Source organism: Ochotona curzoniae, unplaced genomic scaffold (assembly GCF_017591425.1).
Source record: "Ochotona curzoniae isolate NIBS_2020 unplaced genomic scaffold, NIBS_Ocur_1.0 contig_883, whole genome shotgun sequence".
Taxonomy (NCBI): Eukaryota; Metazoa; Chordata; class Mammalia; order Lagomorpha; family Ochotonidae; genus Ochotona; species Ochotona curzoniae.
In genome coordinates, this window is record NW_024466599.1 from 41,789,090 (window position 1) to 41,805,565 (window position 16,476).

General features: G+C 36.4%; 2 protein-coding genes across 5 annotated transcripts in view; one reads left to right on the top strand and one right to left on the bottom strand.

Moving 5' to 3' along the window:
* VPS54 (VPS54 subunit of GARP complex) overlaps positions 1-16,476 on the top strand; it is a 117,271-nt gene that overhangs the window by 83,427 nt on the left and 17,368 nt on the right. For 2 of the 4 annotated variants that reach the window (XM_040993335.1, XM_040993334.1), the window contains exon 23: positions 4,811-5,333. The exons of 1 other annotated variant lie outside the window; for it this stretch is intronic. In XM_040993335.1, the coding sequence (XP_040849269.1) occupies positions 4,811-4,916 (106 nt within the window). In that variant the 3' untranslated portion in view covers positions 4,917-5,333. Of the gene's footprint in view, positions 1-4,810; positions 5,334-12,851; positions 12,965-16,476 lie in introns of those variants that run through there. One more of the 4 variants, XR_005885183.1, reaches the window with a different exon arrangement.
* UGP2 (UDP-glucose pyrophosphorylase 2) overlaps positions 6,721-16,476 on the bottom strand; it is a 37,686-nt gene continuing 27,930 nt past the window's right edge. Inside the window, exons 4-10 of the mRNA XM_040993337.1 lie at positions 15,284-15,469; positions 13,874-14,007; positions 12,207-12,504; positions 10,862-11,059; positions 10,105-10,347; positions 8,423-8,527; positions 6,721-7,164 (exon numbers count right to left, since the gene is read on the bottom strand). Coding sequence (XP_040849271.1) covers positions 7,057-7,164; positions 8,423-8,527; positions 10,105-10,347; positions 10,862-11,059; positions 12,207-12,504; positions 13,874-14,007; positions 15,284-15,469 — 1,272 coding nt within the window. The 3' untranslated portion in view covers positions 6,721-7,056. The remainder of the gene's footprint in view (positions 7,165-8,422; positions 8,528-10,104; positions 10,348-10,861; positions 11,060-12,206; positions 12,505-13,873; positions 14,008-15,283; positions 15,470-16,476) is intronic.

Here is a 16,476-nt window from a genome sequence, read left to right on the forward strand (position 1 = left end):
GCTAAACTACTTAGTTAAAAGAAATTTTTATTCCTTAAGATACTAAAGAAATATGCCTTTGCTTTTCTTTCTTTGAGGTTAAATTAACATCCAGTTAACTATCTTCAATCAAACAATTCAGTGGCAGTATATTCACACTGCTGTATAACCAATACCTCTGATTAGTTCCCAAGCATTTCTCAAGGCAAAAACAAAATCCTGTACTTATCAGGCAGTTGATTCTTACTACTCCCTCTTCCTTGACCTGTACTTTTTAATGTGGTTTTCTTTGTCTCTATTTTAAAGTGTTTAAAAATACAGATATGTGGAAAATAATAAAAATATTTGTATTATTGTTACTCAGAATCATTAACACTTTTCTAATTTAAAAATGGCATTCCAAATAAAGCTGAAGTATACCATGATACCTTTTTCCTTTTTCTCCAAACCTTTAGTCAACATTTCTAGTGAATTAGGTTTGTATCTTTAATAATTTATTATCTCTAGATTTATGGAAAAGTATTTAGTGTTCCTTTTTTTGTAAACATTTATTTTATTTGAAAGGCACAGTGATACAGATCAGAGTGATCTTCTATCCACTGGTTCACTTCCCACATGGCCCCAAGAGCTAGTTCTGGGACAGGCCTGAAGCTAGGAGCAAGGAACTCCATTCAGCTCTTCCACATTGGGTGGCTGGGACCCAAGTACTCGAGCCAACTTCCACTTCCCAGCTACATTAGCGGGAGCTGGATGGAAGTGGAACAGTTGGGATTTGAACCAGCACTCCAGTATGGGATGGCAGCATTGCAAGCAGCAACTTAAACTGCTGTACCTCAATGCTGAGCCACGTAATACTGTTTTATAAATTTAAGTTAGTTGTATGTCAGATCAGGAAGCTTGGTTTTATTTTTATGATCAACAGTGTAACTTATTTATGTTGATGTATGGAAGGGGTCCATTTTCAGCTGTTATTTATAGTATTCCTTCATATGGATGAGCCATATTTAAATTATTATTTTCTCTGTTACAACCAGGCCAAGTAAAAGTCTAATGTGTGATGCTCTTTTAGGGTGGATACCTGCAAGTTGATCTGAGTACATGGGAATTTTCTCTACCAGTTGTTATAGTTTATACTCCCCACTAGGAAGTTTATTCCTACACTTTGCCAGTGCTTGCTATTGTTAGATTTAATTGTTGCCAGATGGGTGATAATAGGATCTGATTTTAACTTGCTTTTTCCTGATGTTTCCTTATGGTTTATTGGTTATTCACATGTTCTTATCTTTGATTTTTCTTTGTCAGATTATTTCCCCCCCTTTTAGTTTTTTTTTTGTCATCTTCCTAGTTTTGTATTTTTGTTTATATGCTCATACTAATCACTTGTTGGTTTTATGTGGTAAAATGTATGCTTTTCATTTATTATATACTTTCAGCTTTGACATAAAATGTATTTTACACTTTCATATATAGATCATGAGCAACTGTTCACTTAGATATTAGTAATAAACATGGAAATTTGATAATTTTATGCTTTTAAATGTTCTGATTTTGCTGTTGGTTTTTTGAGGCATTGTTTTTAGTATCATTTTGTTTATTGTAAGAGACGTGATATTTGAAAATCTCTAATTTTTTGAAATACCTTGAATTAGGATATTTCAAATGGGAAAAAAAGGTCTTTTTTTAAAGTCTGCCTTGTGATTAAAGGATGAGACATTAAGCATATCCAGTGGTATTCATAAATCAGATTAGATATTAAGGGAACTTAAACCAATTTTGCTTGCTTGTATATAGCAAAAATCTAAAACTTATGTGTTCCATAAAATATTGAAACTATGCTGGATTTGCTCTTTTACAGACTAAATCCGGGTTTCCTGTGTTTCTTCATGAGCCATATCTTGTCAAAAATATACATCTAATTGGAAATTGCTTGTTTTTTACATATGGAACATTGACAATTCTGTGCCCTATGAGATACATAGGATGTATATTTTAAGTCAGATTACGATATCTGAGAAAATGTGTTGCCCTTGTTGGGAATGACATAAAATATTTAGTTGTAGGAAGTCTGTTGGTAACTAAGTTGAAAGGAAGATGTATTGTTATGAATCTGAGTTACCTAATCATTTACTTTCTTCTTGATTCTAAGTCTGAGTAATGAAATAATTAAAGTATGATCTACTTTGGTACTTTATATGAAGATTGAGGCAAATTTGGCTTTTTGCTCTTTCTTGGCTTAGTTGTACCTATTTGCTAAAAGGTATAAAAACTGAACTCTGTGAGTGTCATAAATGAGAACCCATTCATATGTTCCTGACCCAGGAAACTGGCGTTGTGGCTCAACAGGTTAAGTCACCACTTGCTATACCGGCATCCCCTACCAAAGTGCTGTCCCACTTTGGATTCAGCTTCCTGCTAATGCACCTGGGAAGACAATGAAAGATGACCCATGTCCTTGGGCCCACACATGGGTGAACAGAAGGGAATTCATGGCTTCTGGCTTTGGCCTATCCCAGAATTTGTTGTTGTGGCCATTTAGGAGGATGAACCAATAGATCTCTGTCACTCTTTCACAAACAAGTTGCTTTTTAAAACTGTGGTAACAGTAGTACCTATTACTCAGGTGGAATAAAATATTACAAACTAAAGCACTTTAAACAGCTCCTTTTATTTGAAAAGCAAAGAGAAACAAAAGTCTTCTCTTTACTGGTTCATGCCCCAAATAGCCACAATAACTGGGCTTGGCCGGTTTCACATCAGGAGCCCAGAACTCAAATTTCCATGTGGGTTGCATTGACCCAAGTAAACTGGAAGCAGAGCTGGGATTCGAACACAGGTTTCCCAAGTAGTATCATATAAGCACTATACCAGATATCTGCTGCTCATTACCCTTTTCTCCTGCAGTTTGGCAGGCCATTTATAAATGATTGAGTGGTATGTCAATTATTAAAATTCAAGTCGCAAACATATTATCTCCTCAACAATCTGGAATGTGGGGTCAGTGCTGTGGTGTAGCATGTTAAGTTCCTGCTATGTTAGCATCCCATATGGGCATCAGTTCAAATCCTGGCTGCTCCACTTTCGGTCCAGCAGCAGAGGAACAGCCCGAGAGGTTGGGCTGGTGCACTTGTGTGGGAGACCTAGAAGAAGCTCCTGGGTTTGGTTTGGCCCAGACCTGGCTGTTGCAGCCATTTCAGGAGTGAGCCAGTGGACGGAAGATTTCTCTCTGTAACTCTCTCAGATAAATTGAGGGGGTTGGGGGAAACTCAAATGTGAATTGTTTAGGAAGACCATTTTACTATTCATTAAGTTAAAACATCACTATGACTAGACCTAAAGATTGAAATATTTTCCTGGTGTTTATTTGAAAGGCAGAGAGACAGAGGTACATATACAGTCTTTATTTGTTGGTTCATTCCTCCAAACACCTGCAGGAGCCAAGAGTGAGCCAGGCCAAAGCCAGGAGCGAAGAACTCAGCCCAAGTCTGTCACATGAGTAGCAGGGACCCATGTACTTGGATGATCACCTGCTGCATTAGCCAAGAAGCTGGAATTAGCAACAGAGCTGGATGTTGAACCCAGGCACTCTCCATGGAATGCCAGTGTCTCAAGTGGCATCTTAACCACTCTACCAAATGCCTCCCCAAGATTTGTCCTGAAGGCATCCAGCTCATTGCCCTCTAACATGATGCTTTCCTTGTGAGTCACTGCAGTGTCAGCAGAGAGGTGCTGCAGGCAGTGGCAAGGTGAAGCAGCAGCCTCCTTTTCTTCATACATACCTGTGTGGGCTGTGGTATTGAAATGGCCCTGTACCTGGTTTGCATTTTAATCTTAGAAAACTATCTTTAGAATATGCACTCATAACTAAAAATATGTAATTCGTTTGTCTAAACTTCAAACTGAATTTCTATATTCGCTCATAATATGATTCATTATATGATATTTGCAAACCAAATCATCTAGCTGCTGTTATTGGGTTATATTGAGACAAGATTGCAAACTAAACATTGCATATGAAGTAGAACTATTCATTTTCCATAGTAGTCTCATTCTATAGGCAGCCTACTAAGAAAATAAAACTCATTCCATTTTAATTGGCTACTTATTCATAGCTCCATCATCCATTTAAAATTCCTAATAACTTGATTGACAGATTGGGAAATAATTATACATTACAGTCCTTAGGCATTCCACTTCTGAGATAGAAGGCATTCTTGGTCTGCAAACAATTTTTAAAAAATTTTCTTCTCTTTCATAAACAATTAAAATCCCAAAGTGCATGTACTAAATTTTTTTTGTCATCTAAAAAATTCTTGTTTGAACCTCAGAATTGTAATACCTACAATGAAAGAAACAAATGTGAGCCTGCTGTTGAACAAAGAAGTAAGATCAAACTAGCATTTAATGAATGCCGTGCATCATTTTCTTAATAAATCAAAGGGTATACAATTCCTGCTTATTCAAAAAGTTTTATGCTTAAAAGAAGTATATTTCACGTAAAGGCATTCTTATGTGTCCAGAATTCAGCAGTGCAATTATATTTCACTGTGTTAATACTGATCATTAGTATCTAGTTTTGTAGACAGCAGTACTTAAATGCAGTCTCAGCTTTCAGGTAATTCCTTAGAGTGCGCTCAGGAAGCCTGGTTTTTAATAAAGCGCTTAGTGACTTATAGGAGTGGGAAGAACTAAAAAGAAGTCCTGTTGCTATTTGGTCCCTAGGAAATCTGAATTCTACTGTAACAGCTAGGACATGACTCTTACTCCATGCGCATTGTTACTTTATTCGAACAGAAACTGTGAGATTTAAAATAATTTTCTCTCCAATGTTTAGGTTGGTCACAGCAGATGTAGCTTTTTACACTGGAAATCTTCAAGCCTTAAAAGGCCTTAAAGATTTGGACCTAAATATGGCCGAGATCTGGGAACAGAAGAGGTGATGATATGCTGGAGAAGTGGGTAGTTCATCTGACCATGGGATATGTACGTTTATGAAGAAAATCCGGATGCCTGTGATGCAAGAGCTGAATCTGGAACCCAATGTGAACTGCGGTGGGGGAAGGGGAAAAGAGACTATCAGTGCTGGGAAACTAGATCCAGTGGGATCTCCAAGGAATGCCATTTTGTGCATCCTTCTGTGAGGAGTAAGTGATCAGGTGTCTAACATTTTTCATTCTCTCTGGAAACAGACTCAGGTTTCTTTGGACCAAATCCAAAAGAACACATAGCTGTAACACAGCTGTAGATGACTAGAATGCTCTGTATACTTTATATTAAAAAATGCTTTGCATTTCTTCCAGTGCAATGAAATTCATATGGTGTCCCACCTTATTTAATGATGGTACAATTTAAAAATATTAAAATCTTATTCATCCTCTGTAGAAAGTTTTCTCTATGGAAGTAAAGCTGTTTGAAAAATTATTTTTTTACAGATCTTTCTATGAAAAATAAACATCTTTTGATTGCTTGGATTTAGGAATTCAGTTTTTGTTTTAGTGACCAGTGTCAAATTCAGGCTTTATGTGTCGTATATTTAAATCTTTCTATTACCACTGTATGTTAACTGAGTCAAGCCTTCCAGAACAGGCTAAATATAGGAAAGGCTGATTACAAGTAATAATTAAAGGACAAGATATTGGCATTTATTTATGCAAGTACTAATTTAAATACTTTTTAGAAGTAACATACAAAAGGCTACAGTCTAATAGCTGTATTTTTATAAAAGTCTATGAAAGGTTTTGGGGGTTTGTCTTTATTTGTAGTAGAGGTAAGAATATGTATTCATATGATCTGCTTATTTATGAGTTCTCATTTTGACATTTGGACAACATATGAAGTATGGCTCCTTTGGATTCTTAAGTTACTATATGTTTATATGAACAAAGACCAGGAAGTAGAACTTTTAAAACACAGGCTGCTATGCTGGGTACAGAAATAGAAGGTGATAAGTTCCTTAAAGGTTTTCCCAATACCTGTCTTCAAAATTAGAATCAACAGCACTCTGCACATTAAAGTGCCTGTGCCTCACCTCCCACCAAGAATCTTGCCTAACCCTGTAAGAGTGCCTAATCTTGTGGTGATTATGTAAAATGAAATAGTCCTATTTTGTTTTCCTTGATTTCTTCAAAAGAAATTTTGTTTTCTTTCCTTTATCATTTCAGAGGTATGTTATTGGTTCTTAAACTGTCTAAAATAAAGCCGTTAAAAATTAAATTTAAAAGACAAGTTTTTTTTTTTTTTAATGATGTAGTATACAGTGAACTTCAGCCTACTCAAAACAAGTATGGAAGCATCGAAGAATGCTGACTCTTGGAGAAAAGGCATAAATTGAACAACCAGCTAACCTTAATTTGAAAGGTTGTTGATGCACATTTTTCAATGATAAGCTTACTTTAAGAAAATAGAACTTTTTTTTAAAAATCAAGTTGGATTCCCCCAACCCACTACACTAGAATACAAAGATATGAACAAATGCCCTACTTCTGCCCATCCCAACCCTTTCAGCTGGGAAAATAAACACTACTCTGTTTGCTAAATGGGGAGTCTGTGGAAATCCTGGCAAGCATCCCAGCTTCAGAATTCGATGGAAGATGCTAAATACCTTTGAGTTCAGTTCCCATGGAAATAAAGATGTGATTAATATTCTTAGAAATACAGAAAACTAGACCTGTTAATTATGAAGAGTAAACCATTTTATTTTGCTATTTCCTAAAGTTAACATTAAAAAGTACGACTGTACACATGTAATATTTCACCAGTTTATTTTTGAAATCACAAGCAATCAAAGTGACTGTCATTGAGGCTTCAAAGGACTTCCAGCAGAGATTGCCCCAGTTTTATGATTAAACAATATTGCACTTTAAGATTAACTAACTTTCAGGACCCTCTTCAAAGAAGGAAAGTATTGCTTCATCTGTGTTTTTCTTAGACTAACAGCATACTGAAGAAAACTCCTCAAAAATCTATGTTGTAGGGTACAGTAACATAGTATTGTACCTGCCTATTTTAGAATCCTAGAGGATATTTCATTGTAAGAAACTATTTAGCCCATAATTAGTATAAAGTATACACATTTTTCATTCAGTGGTCCAAGATGCGAAGGTTTCCGGAAACAATCTTGTTCTCTAATACTGCTCCAGGTGGGATGTCAATTCTGTCACCATGATTTGCAATGATGATAACCGTTCCCTAAGGGAGAGAAAGAATAAAAAGCAGAAGTATACTTGCAACTGAAACTAAAATACATTTGATTGTCTTACAATTATCAGTAGAGGTAGAAATTTTATATGGGAGTAACTGTATTTATAAGCAATATTCAATGCTAAAAATAACAAAAGGAAAATTGTAATGTGTCCTTCTGCCACAATCCCAACAATAGTCCTAAATTTCTTGCCTCATTAGCAGAGGTTGCACCAAAAAGTAGAAACACCCAGTACCCTGGTATGGGTGGCCCTTTTGAAGAACTACATGCAAGACCAGCATTTATCAACTTCCATAAAGAAATTAAAAGGTGATTGTTTTATATTTACATAGACATTTATCTTTAAAAAAATAACAGTTCACATATTTTTCACATGAGAGTTTAGGCAATATTAAAAATAAAGTTTAATGTATGTATTTTTGGTTTTGTCTTTTCACTAAGTGGCTTTAATGGAAGAAACAGTAGAAATCTGAATATGGTTTTTAAAAAAACACTTGATCAGGAAAAGCAGTTGTGTCTTTTGTTATTATTTCCTTCCTGTTCATTATGCTAGGCTGGAATGATTATAATACTAGTAATGTAAAATGGACATCTTTATAAGAGGTTTTTTCCCCACAGGAATAGACTATATTAATATATAAATATACTGTCACTCAGATAGTCATCTTTAGTGAGATGATGCTAACACATTTCAGTAGAGTATCAATTTATTTTTTTAAGATTTCAGTTCATTTATTTATTTTTTAAATATATTTTTATTTTGAATTTTGAGTTGTGAGGTACAATTTTGTGTAGGCTGGGATTCCCCCTCAAACTTCCACCCCCCGTCATATTTTTCCCACATAAGGAATCATAATTCAGTTCTATCAAGTCTCTTATTTAAGTGTATCCTGACATTGTTGGTACAGACAATGTCTGACAGCCCAGCATCCCATTGTCTACACACGTCCAACAGTTTCATTGGGATTCCACCTTTCATCTGGATGCAGGGATGCATGTTCCATTATACCCCCACGTCTGTATATGATAGACCCCAGGAGAGTATCAATTTAATTACTAATTAATGTTTGTTTTCATTTGAATGCTACATTCCAGAAAATTCCTATGATTTTGATTGTATTTTAACTAGACAGTATCAATGGAAGACAACACTAAATACTGCAGTAACCTATTTCCTGTCTGGATCCATTCATTTTTAAAATGTGTCTTTTCCATATATCTGGTACCTGGATATCCATAGCATACCTTTAATGAAACATTCTTGCCAAATGTCACATCTCCTGAGACTGTGAGGTGATCCAATTCAAGCATGTCTGGTATACTTTCAAATCTTCGTAGATAATCTTGAACCTTAAAACATAAACTATTTCAAAAACTGCTCACAGAAAAATAGGAATCACAGTAACCAGTTTAACTGAACTCTTAAAAGCTTACTGGTGGCCACGAAACTGATCTTTCCACCCCTCCCCCAACCCGGGCAGCACATCACGGAGAGACTGGGGAAGAAAAGGTGGACGAGCCGCAGGACATTGCATGGAAACCTGGGTTGGAGGTCCTGAGAACCATGTGCCTCTGTCGGTCTGCAACCTCAGCCATGCCCCTTGCCACCTGGAAGCCTCAGGTGACTCCTGGAGACCCTCAGGCCAGCACTCCTATTGCCTTAACCAGCATCTGCAACTTCACCTCATCAGGGCAACCAAGCACTCTGGCTGGGACTGAGACTCCACACCCCCACTGCTACTACCACAGGAAGATAAAGGGAAACTACACAGTGGCATCCAACTGAAACTCAAAACAACCTGCCAAACTGATCTCCATCACTGTAGGGACATAGGAAGTATGAAAAAGCAAGGCAGTATGTAGCTAAAGCATACGTATATTATCAGTAAGACCCTAAAATAAATCCATAAAGTCATGCCACAAAATCAGTCTCAAGAAATTTTCTAAAGTAAAATCATATTTTCTCTGATGACAGGATTAAACTAGAAGTTAATAACAAAAGAAACCCTTAACAAATAAATACACAGACATACAGAGACTGGACATATGTATGCTTCTGAATAACAATGGGTATAGAAACCAAAAGCAAATTTCAAAAAAAAAGTTTATCAAATGAATAAAAGTAGAAACATAATATACCAAAACTTAGGAGATACAGCAAATGCAATATTAAGAGGGACACTTATAGCAATAAACTTCCTTCAGAAATAAAATCTTTAGTAAATAACCCAATGAAGGATCTCAAGAAATTGGAAAAGCAATAATAAAGCGAACTCAAGATAAGTAGAAGGAAAGATATTACAAAGATCAGAGCAGAAACAAAACAGAGAACAAAATTCTCAATGAAATGAAGCATTTGATTTTTGAAAAGCAACAAAATCAACTATTTTGTTGGAGACATGAAAATGAGATATTACAAGTCAAACCACAAATACAGAAGATCATTAGAGACTGAGACTGTTATGAACTATTTTATGCCAGCAAAATAAATCTGAGAAACAAATGTTTTTATGGACATATAACTTACTCATATTAACTCTCAACCAACCAATTAACAACTTGCAAGAATCAATTCGTGATTAAAGGTAACCCAAAAAATAAAAGCCCACAACCAGGTAGCTCAACTTCTAAAATCTATTTTGAAAAGGAACTTAACATCAGCTCTTCTCAAACTATTTCAAAAAATTGAAACTCTGTCTTGAAAAAGGAGAAAATGTCTTCCAATTTAATATCTTTTTCTATTTCCTGTAACAATTATATTTCATCTTTTCTGCTAAGGCCAATTTCCTTTAAATGACACCAAGAATACAGGAATAGAACAAGTCAGCTATGGAAACTAATTAGTCTCCAATTCATGTGCCTAGCATGTCTTAAACATTTAAGACATAACAAATACCTATGTATATCATATTTTTATAGTTACTTACCTTTGTAAAAGAACTGCCTAATTTAACCAAGGGCACTGTAGGAAATTCCCGTTTTTCACTCATCGTCAAAGAGCCTGCATTAAGGCTGTAGAGGTTTGACATCACAAGCAAAAGATCGGATGTGGTTTTGACTGGTAGAAAACGGCTCCTTGGGACATTAATACCTAGAGAATTCTCAAAACTTTTAATGGCAGCTCCTACTGCAGTTTCTAACTGAATGACATTCAGGCCGCCATCCAAAGTCTGTAAGAAATGAGGGAGGGAAGAGGAGGAAAACACAAGTTTTAGGCATGTGGAACTTACAATTCAGTTCCATGTGGAATAGTTTAATATTTGGGAAATGTGTCCAGAGATGCATGGAAGGAAATAAAATTTTGAGAACTGATATTTATCAAGCCTCATAACTCTGTTCAGCAAAATCCTTCTCATTTAACATGAAGAATAAAAGATTAAGAAGACTTATGCGTGGTGCTACAGCCAAAAATGGCCTGTTTGTCAGACCAACAAATAAATCAGTAGTAGGTCCTCTATAAACCCAGTGCTTGGGTTTGCATAGTCACACCAGGTAGCCCAGACCTTGGCTCACCACAGGGATGAGTGCAGACCCTGGAGGACAGCGATAGCAATCCAGAGTGTCACCAGGCAAAAGGAATACCTACGGGAACTGCCCGGCCACAAGGGGAGGGCAGCGGATCTGTGTGTTGCCTTTTAAGATTTTAGAAAAAAAAGAGCTCAAAAGGCTACAACTTGGGCTTACCTTTGGATTCACAATGATTTCCATGTCAATGGCATTCTGCTCCTGCAGTCTTTTAACTGCTGCAAGAGAAATCCATAGGTTGTTGGTATTAAATATTTTGAATTTTGATACAGACTTGAACTCATCAACATGTGCTTTTGGCACTTGAGCGATTTCCACCAGTCTCAGTTTGCCTTCATACTGAGTGAGTGTCCCACCCTAGAAAGGCAGAAAATCATGAATGCCTCTACATCTCTCTCAGTCATAAGCATATCACACTGGTTAAAGTCTATGAACTTCTTAGAAAAGACACTGATGACAGAATCTCTCACAATAGACTGCAATGTAATATGTAAATGTAGAATGAAAGAAAATAATTGAAGCTATCATTTTACACTGTGCACTAGTCTTATTTGTAATTAAAGCCATTGAAATAGTATTATCAGAGTCCTCCTCACTTTCCTAAAATCTATTACAGGAATATTTTTGCTACAGAAATAATTTGGTTTCATTTTCAAACCATCCCCAACATCAGAGCGCTAGCCCTGCCACCTCAGGCCTTGCTGTGACTGGCGTTAGGATAAGGGGAGGAGAGGAGACAGATGAATAAATAGATGAGAACTGAGCACTCAGTCTCAGGCTAAAGATGTTCTTACAGTTACTAGCCATCTAACTATCAGAAGATGGCGATACTTGCTCATTATGTGAGGAGGACTTGTCTAAAACTCATTAAAATCCACGTCGGCAATTGGCTACTTAATATCCACACACTGCTCATTTTTCTTAACTGTGGGTTAATAGTAAAATCTTGTATTCCACTTCATTAAAATCCAAGTATCATGACTAAATATAGAATGTTAAAAAAAAAACTGTGCTTTGCACCAAAATGACATTTCTCTCTTTTTGCAGGTACTAAAGAGTTTTTACAGTGATAAAATTCTGTCTCTCTCCCCCACCCACATATACTCTTCCTCTTTTGCTCTCTTTCTCAAGAAATCAAAGTAGTAATTTTTTACTAAACAGGCCAAAAACCCATTAAGAACCAAAGTAGAAGAACAGCAAACAAAAGAGTTGTACAAACTTAATGAAGATGTTTTCACATGTTTCAAATTTATCCCATTAATAAATGTGGACCTCTTTTGTTAAAATTACAGATTATTGAAAAAAAATAATTGTTATATTAAATCTGGGTTTATGATACACATTATTAACATAAGATACTCCACAGAATATCATCTTTCTCTGTTACAATGATGTCAAGTATATATATTCTGTTTAACTATAAGCTTTGAAATAAAGTTTTTAACTACATGACCCATGAGATGTAAAAACAAGAATCCCCAAACTGTTTCTCCTTCATAGTTACCTTTACATCTGCACGTGTTTTATTTGTGACTTCCATGACAAACTCACAACGTTTTCCATTGGGTGAGTTCATTAGATGATTCAGAATATAAAGATCCACGGTGGCACCCAGATTATCGATGTTAGACACAAAAATATACTCTTTGCCTTCTCCCAAAAAGGTATCCAGCAAACCAGAGTTGTAAAAACTGGCATATATATCGCCATGACCTGGTGGGTACCAAGCTTCTGTATTTTCCCCTGAATAAGACACATCCTTTGCTACAGGAAGTAAAGATTCTTTATTAATCCTTGGGTACCTATTAAAAAAAAAGAAAAGTTTTTTTTTTTAAATATTGACTCTGTAGCACATTCTGGACCTTTAAGTAAAATGATGCATTAAAGTTAAATAAAGTCTTCCTTCTTTTCAAAGTTTATCAATATTCATGTAAAAAAATCTCTCATCTGTGTTGTCTAAAAATTACAATCAATCAGATGGGACAGTATCCTTTAAGATTTTTAATATATTTTATAACATTCCAAAAAGAAAAGTGTATTAAGTATATTTTCCCTGAAGTATTTGGTTTTGGTATTGTTCTTGCCCCTGAAAACATAACTGGGAAAAACTGCTCATTCTTACAAATTGATATTTCTATTTCTTTCCCAGAAAATCAGGTTAGCATTCGAGGCTATCTGCTTCCCACCATTAGTGAGAAGAGGAAGGGCTGGTAACAGAGGAAGAAGAAAACAGTGGAGACAGCATTAAAACTGACTGAAGACCTGAAGGCAAAGCATCTGTGATGTAAGCAACTGCTCAGAGGAAACATAATTCCAAAAACCATGTAAAAATAATGGCGCAACTTTAGAAATGCCCCTCCTTGTGTGTTCCCCCAGGCTAGTGTGCCCGTACATAAACGAGCTGCTTGGGACTTCTCACGTTTCACCACTTGATTTTCTCTTTACTTCCTCTCTAAAGTAAATTTTCTCCAGTATTCATTAAATTGCCTCCAAGCCTATTCAGGATATTGGTGAAATCCCTTTCTATAGGTAAGGTTATTAATACTGTAGAATATAGAAAGGGTTTCTTTTTTTTTTTTCTGAAGATTTATTTATTTTTATCAGAAAAGTAGATTTACAGAGAGGAGGAGAGACAGAAAGATGTTCCATTCACTGTGGCCACAACGGCTGGAGCTGAGCCGATCCAAAGCCAGGAGCCAGGAACCAATTCCAGGTCTCCCATGCGGGTGCAGGGTCCCAAGGCTTTGGGCCAACATCTGCTGCTCCCAGGCCACAAGCAGGGAGCTGGATGGCAAGTGGAGAAGCCATGACACAAATCAGCACCCATGTGGGATCCTGGTGCGTGCAAGGAAAGGATTTAGCCACTAGGCAATCATGCTAGGCCCAGAAAGATTGTCATAGACCTACCTTGACAACAAATACACCCTCAAATTGTAAAGACCTACCGAAGCTATCCTCAAATATTCTGGACATAAGACAGAGTCTCAAGTAGATTCTAAGAATTGGAAATGTATATTCAGAGTGATTTTAACAACCACATATCTATTCACACGTGCTTTTAAAGGCATCAAACATTTCTTGGCATTAATATGGCATGTGTTCATCCTGAGATTGCTGTTTTAATAAGGTAGAGCAGTCCTTTCCCAGGAGTAAGACTTCAACTTCTTGTACCTGCTTTGATTAAAAGTGTAGATTTTCACACGACAATGATTATACTTCTGTAGTATTTTTTTTGTATCTTCATCCGTGTTAAAGGAGTTCATTAAAACAAGAGGAACATCTGTATTGTAGGTTTTGTTCAAATGCTAGGGAGGAAAATGACAATTGATTACCTAGGATTATTCTTACTATACTTAAATATATAAAATTAAATCTTACTGTTGATCATAAAACATCTAACACATCACCTATATGTTGCCAAATATATAGATTTGACATAACTAACAGCGTTGCACTAACCTATTTTGTTAACAGTTCACCATTTGCTGCTCACTAAAGCCTAGGTCTTTGAGATAGAAACCACTATGTGCATGTGACAAATGACTAAAATGAGGACCAGTTTGTTAGGTTAGTGACAGGCAAGACACCTGTTCTCCTGCTCTCCAGTCCCATATCCCTAGGTAGTCAAACTCTACAACTGTGTATCCAGTCTTCTCCTGCCTTCTACTGGATAAATAAGGACCAATTGATTATTTAGTCTCTGGGCAGGGTTCTATGGGGATAAAAGTACAACTACAAAGTTCTGGCTCCCTGTGTCAGGAATAATATATCAGGGTGAATCACATACAAAGTGAAGTCTTTTCATTCTCTCAGATGAGCCAAGAGGCCACACAAAGTGGGAAGAAAACTGGATCTTAGAAGTCAGGCTGTTTTGTGTTCAAAGTGTAACTTTGCATTTACTGCCAGCTAGGGCACGTTGGCTAAAAAATTTAACTTCCCTGCACCTTGGTTTCCTCATCTAAAATGAGGTGAAATGGGAACGACAATAGTCCTTGCCTTAGAGAACTGCTGAGAGCAGCAAATGGGACAATTCAAGTAAAGAGATTAGAATAATTCTTGGCATACAAAACATGCTGGATAAATGCTAGCCACTGCCACTGCTACTGCTGGTTTCCTACTGTCATGGCCAGCACCATTCCAGGCAACAGGGATGATGAAAAAGCATCATTACCTCAGAAGAGCTAATTAGTAATTTTGTTGTAAGAGAGAAGCCGAAACAAGTTCCCGGCATCCGTGGCACCCAGGGACATCCTCCTCAGCTTCCTAAAGGGGATTAATAAAGCTCATCCCATCTGTGATAAAAGCTGTCACTAAAAGAAATTGGTTGGAGAGCAGAGAGATCAGAGAATCTCAATAGACGAGATTTCATGAACTACAAATGCTATGCAAGATATATAAAACTTTTCCAATACCCTAAGAACTTGCCTTTGGAACACTAAAAAAATTTTTAACACTAATAACAAGACTAAGGATAGCAACCTCTTTGACTAACTGAAGTTGATTTCCCTTACATTTTACAACATTAATGATAATCTAAAAGCTATTTTAGTATCTCAGTGAAAAAGACTAAATGTTACTCACTTCAATTTGCTGAACAGTCAGATCCAAAAAGGTATTCTCATTCCTCACTCCAATCAAACTTTTAGGGCCTTTACAGCCCATGCTGGTTCCCAAGCCACCATTGAGTTTCACCACCACCAATTTGTTCAACACAGAAGATATATTATCAGGCAAGCCTCTAGCTTTTATCTTTTCATAGGGCTGAATCTGAAAGAAAAGTAAAATTATAGGAGTGATTCAAACACCTTTGTGAGACAATAATTAGTCCCTGGGTTATCACTATACTTCCTTAAAGAGGTTTTTTTTTTGTGCAAAGTTTTAAACCTACTCCTTTTAATGGCATTTTTTTGATTCAAAACAACTGCACACACAGGTTCAGTGCTTCATTTACATCATAATGGACTATAAGAAAAAGTCTCTACATATTTAGTCTGGCTGGTGACAACATCTAAATCTCTGGTAGTATCTTAAAAAACTTGGAATTTCCATTTTATATCAATATAGCAAGCCAGATGCACAAAACTTACCAGGTACACTATGTGTCTCCTGCAGTGCTAGAGAAGAATGTGACAGTAATTCAAAACACTCATGGAAATGTACACTGTGAAAAAACTATTAATTTTTTTGCACCAAAATAAACATCTTTTAATTTCACTTTCCATAAACTTTTTGAAGTATCCTTATATACATAAAATCATACATGATTTCTTCTACCACAAGAGGCAAAAGCCAAACTATTTACTGCCTGCCATTTTCTTCCATTCAAACCTAAATCTGCCATTTGGAAGAAGGTGGCACAAGCTGTCACACTTCTAGGAAAAATCAAGGACAGATACCTTCAAGAATTTAACTTACAGATGTCATTGTAAAAAGCCTTTCCTGGAAAGTTAAGTGTTCTAATTGATTCAAGAAAAGCCTTGAGAAGGAGGAAGACAACAAGAGCTGGGACTGAGTAAAGTCCAACTCAGTCCCTCATTCCCGTCTTCATCTACTGCTCTGAGCAGAGAGCCCAGTGTCATCTCCTCCCTTAAGGAACAGAAACAGTGCCACTCCCACATAGCAGAGACTTAAATTCTTTTGTTCAAAGCAGCAGGTCAAAAAAAGCCTGAAAATGCCAAGAAAAAAAGTTTTAAGAAAGATCACAGTATATTTTCTATTCATTCATACGACATTTTTGTTGATATTTTGCTTTAATGGAGGAGGTGCTCAAATGG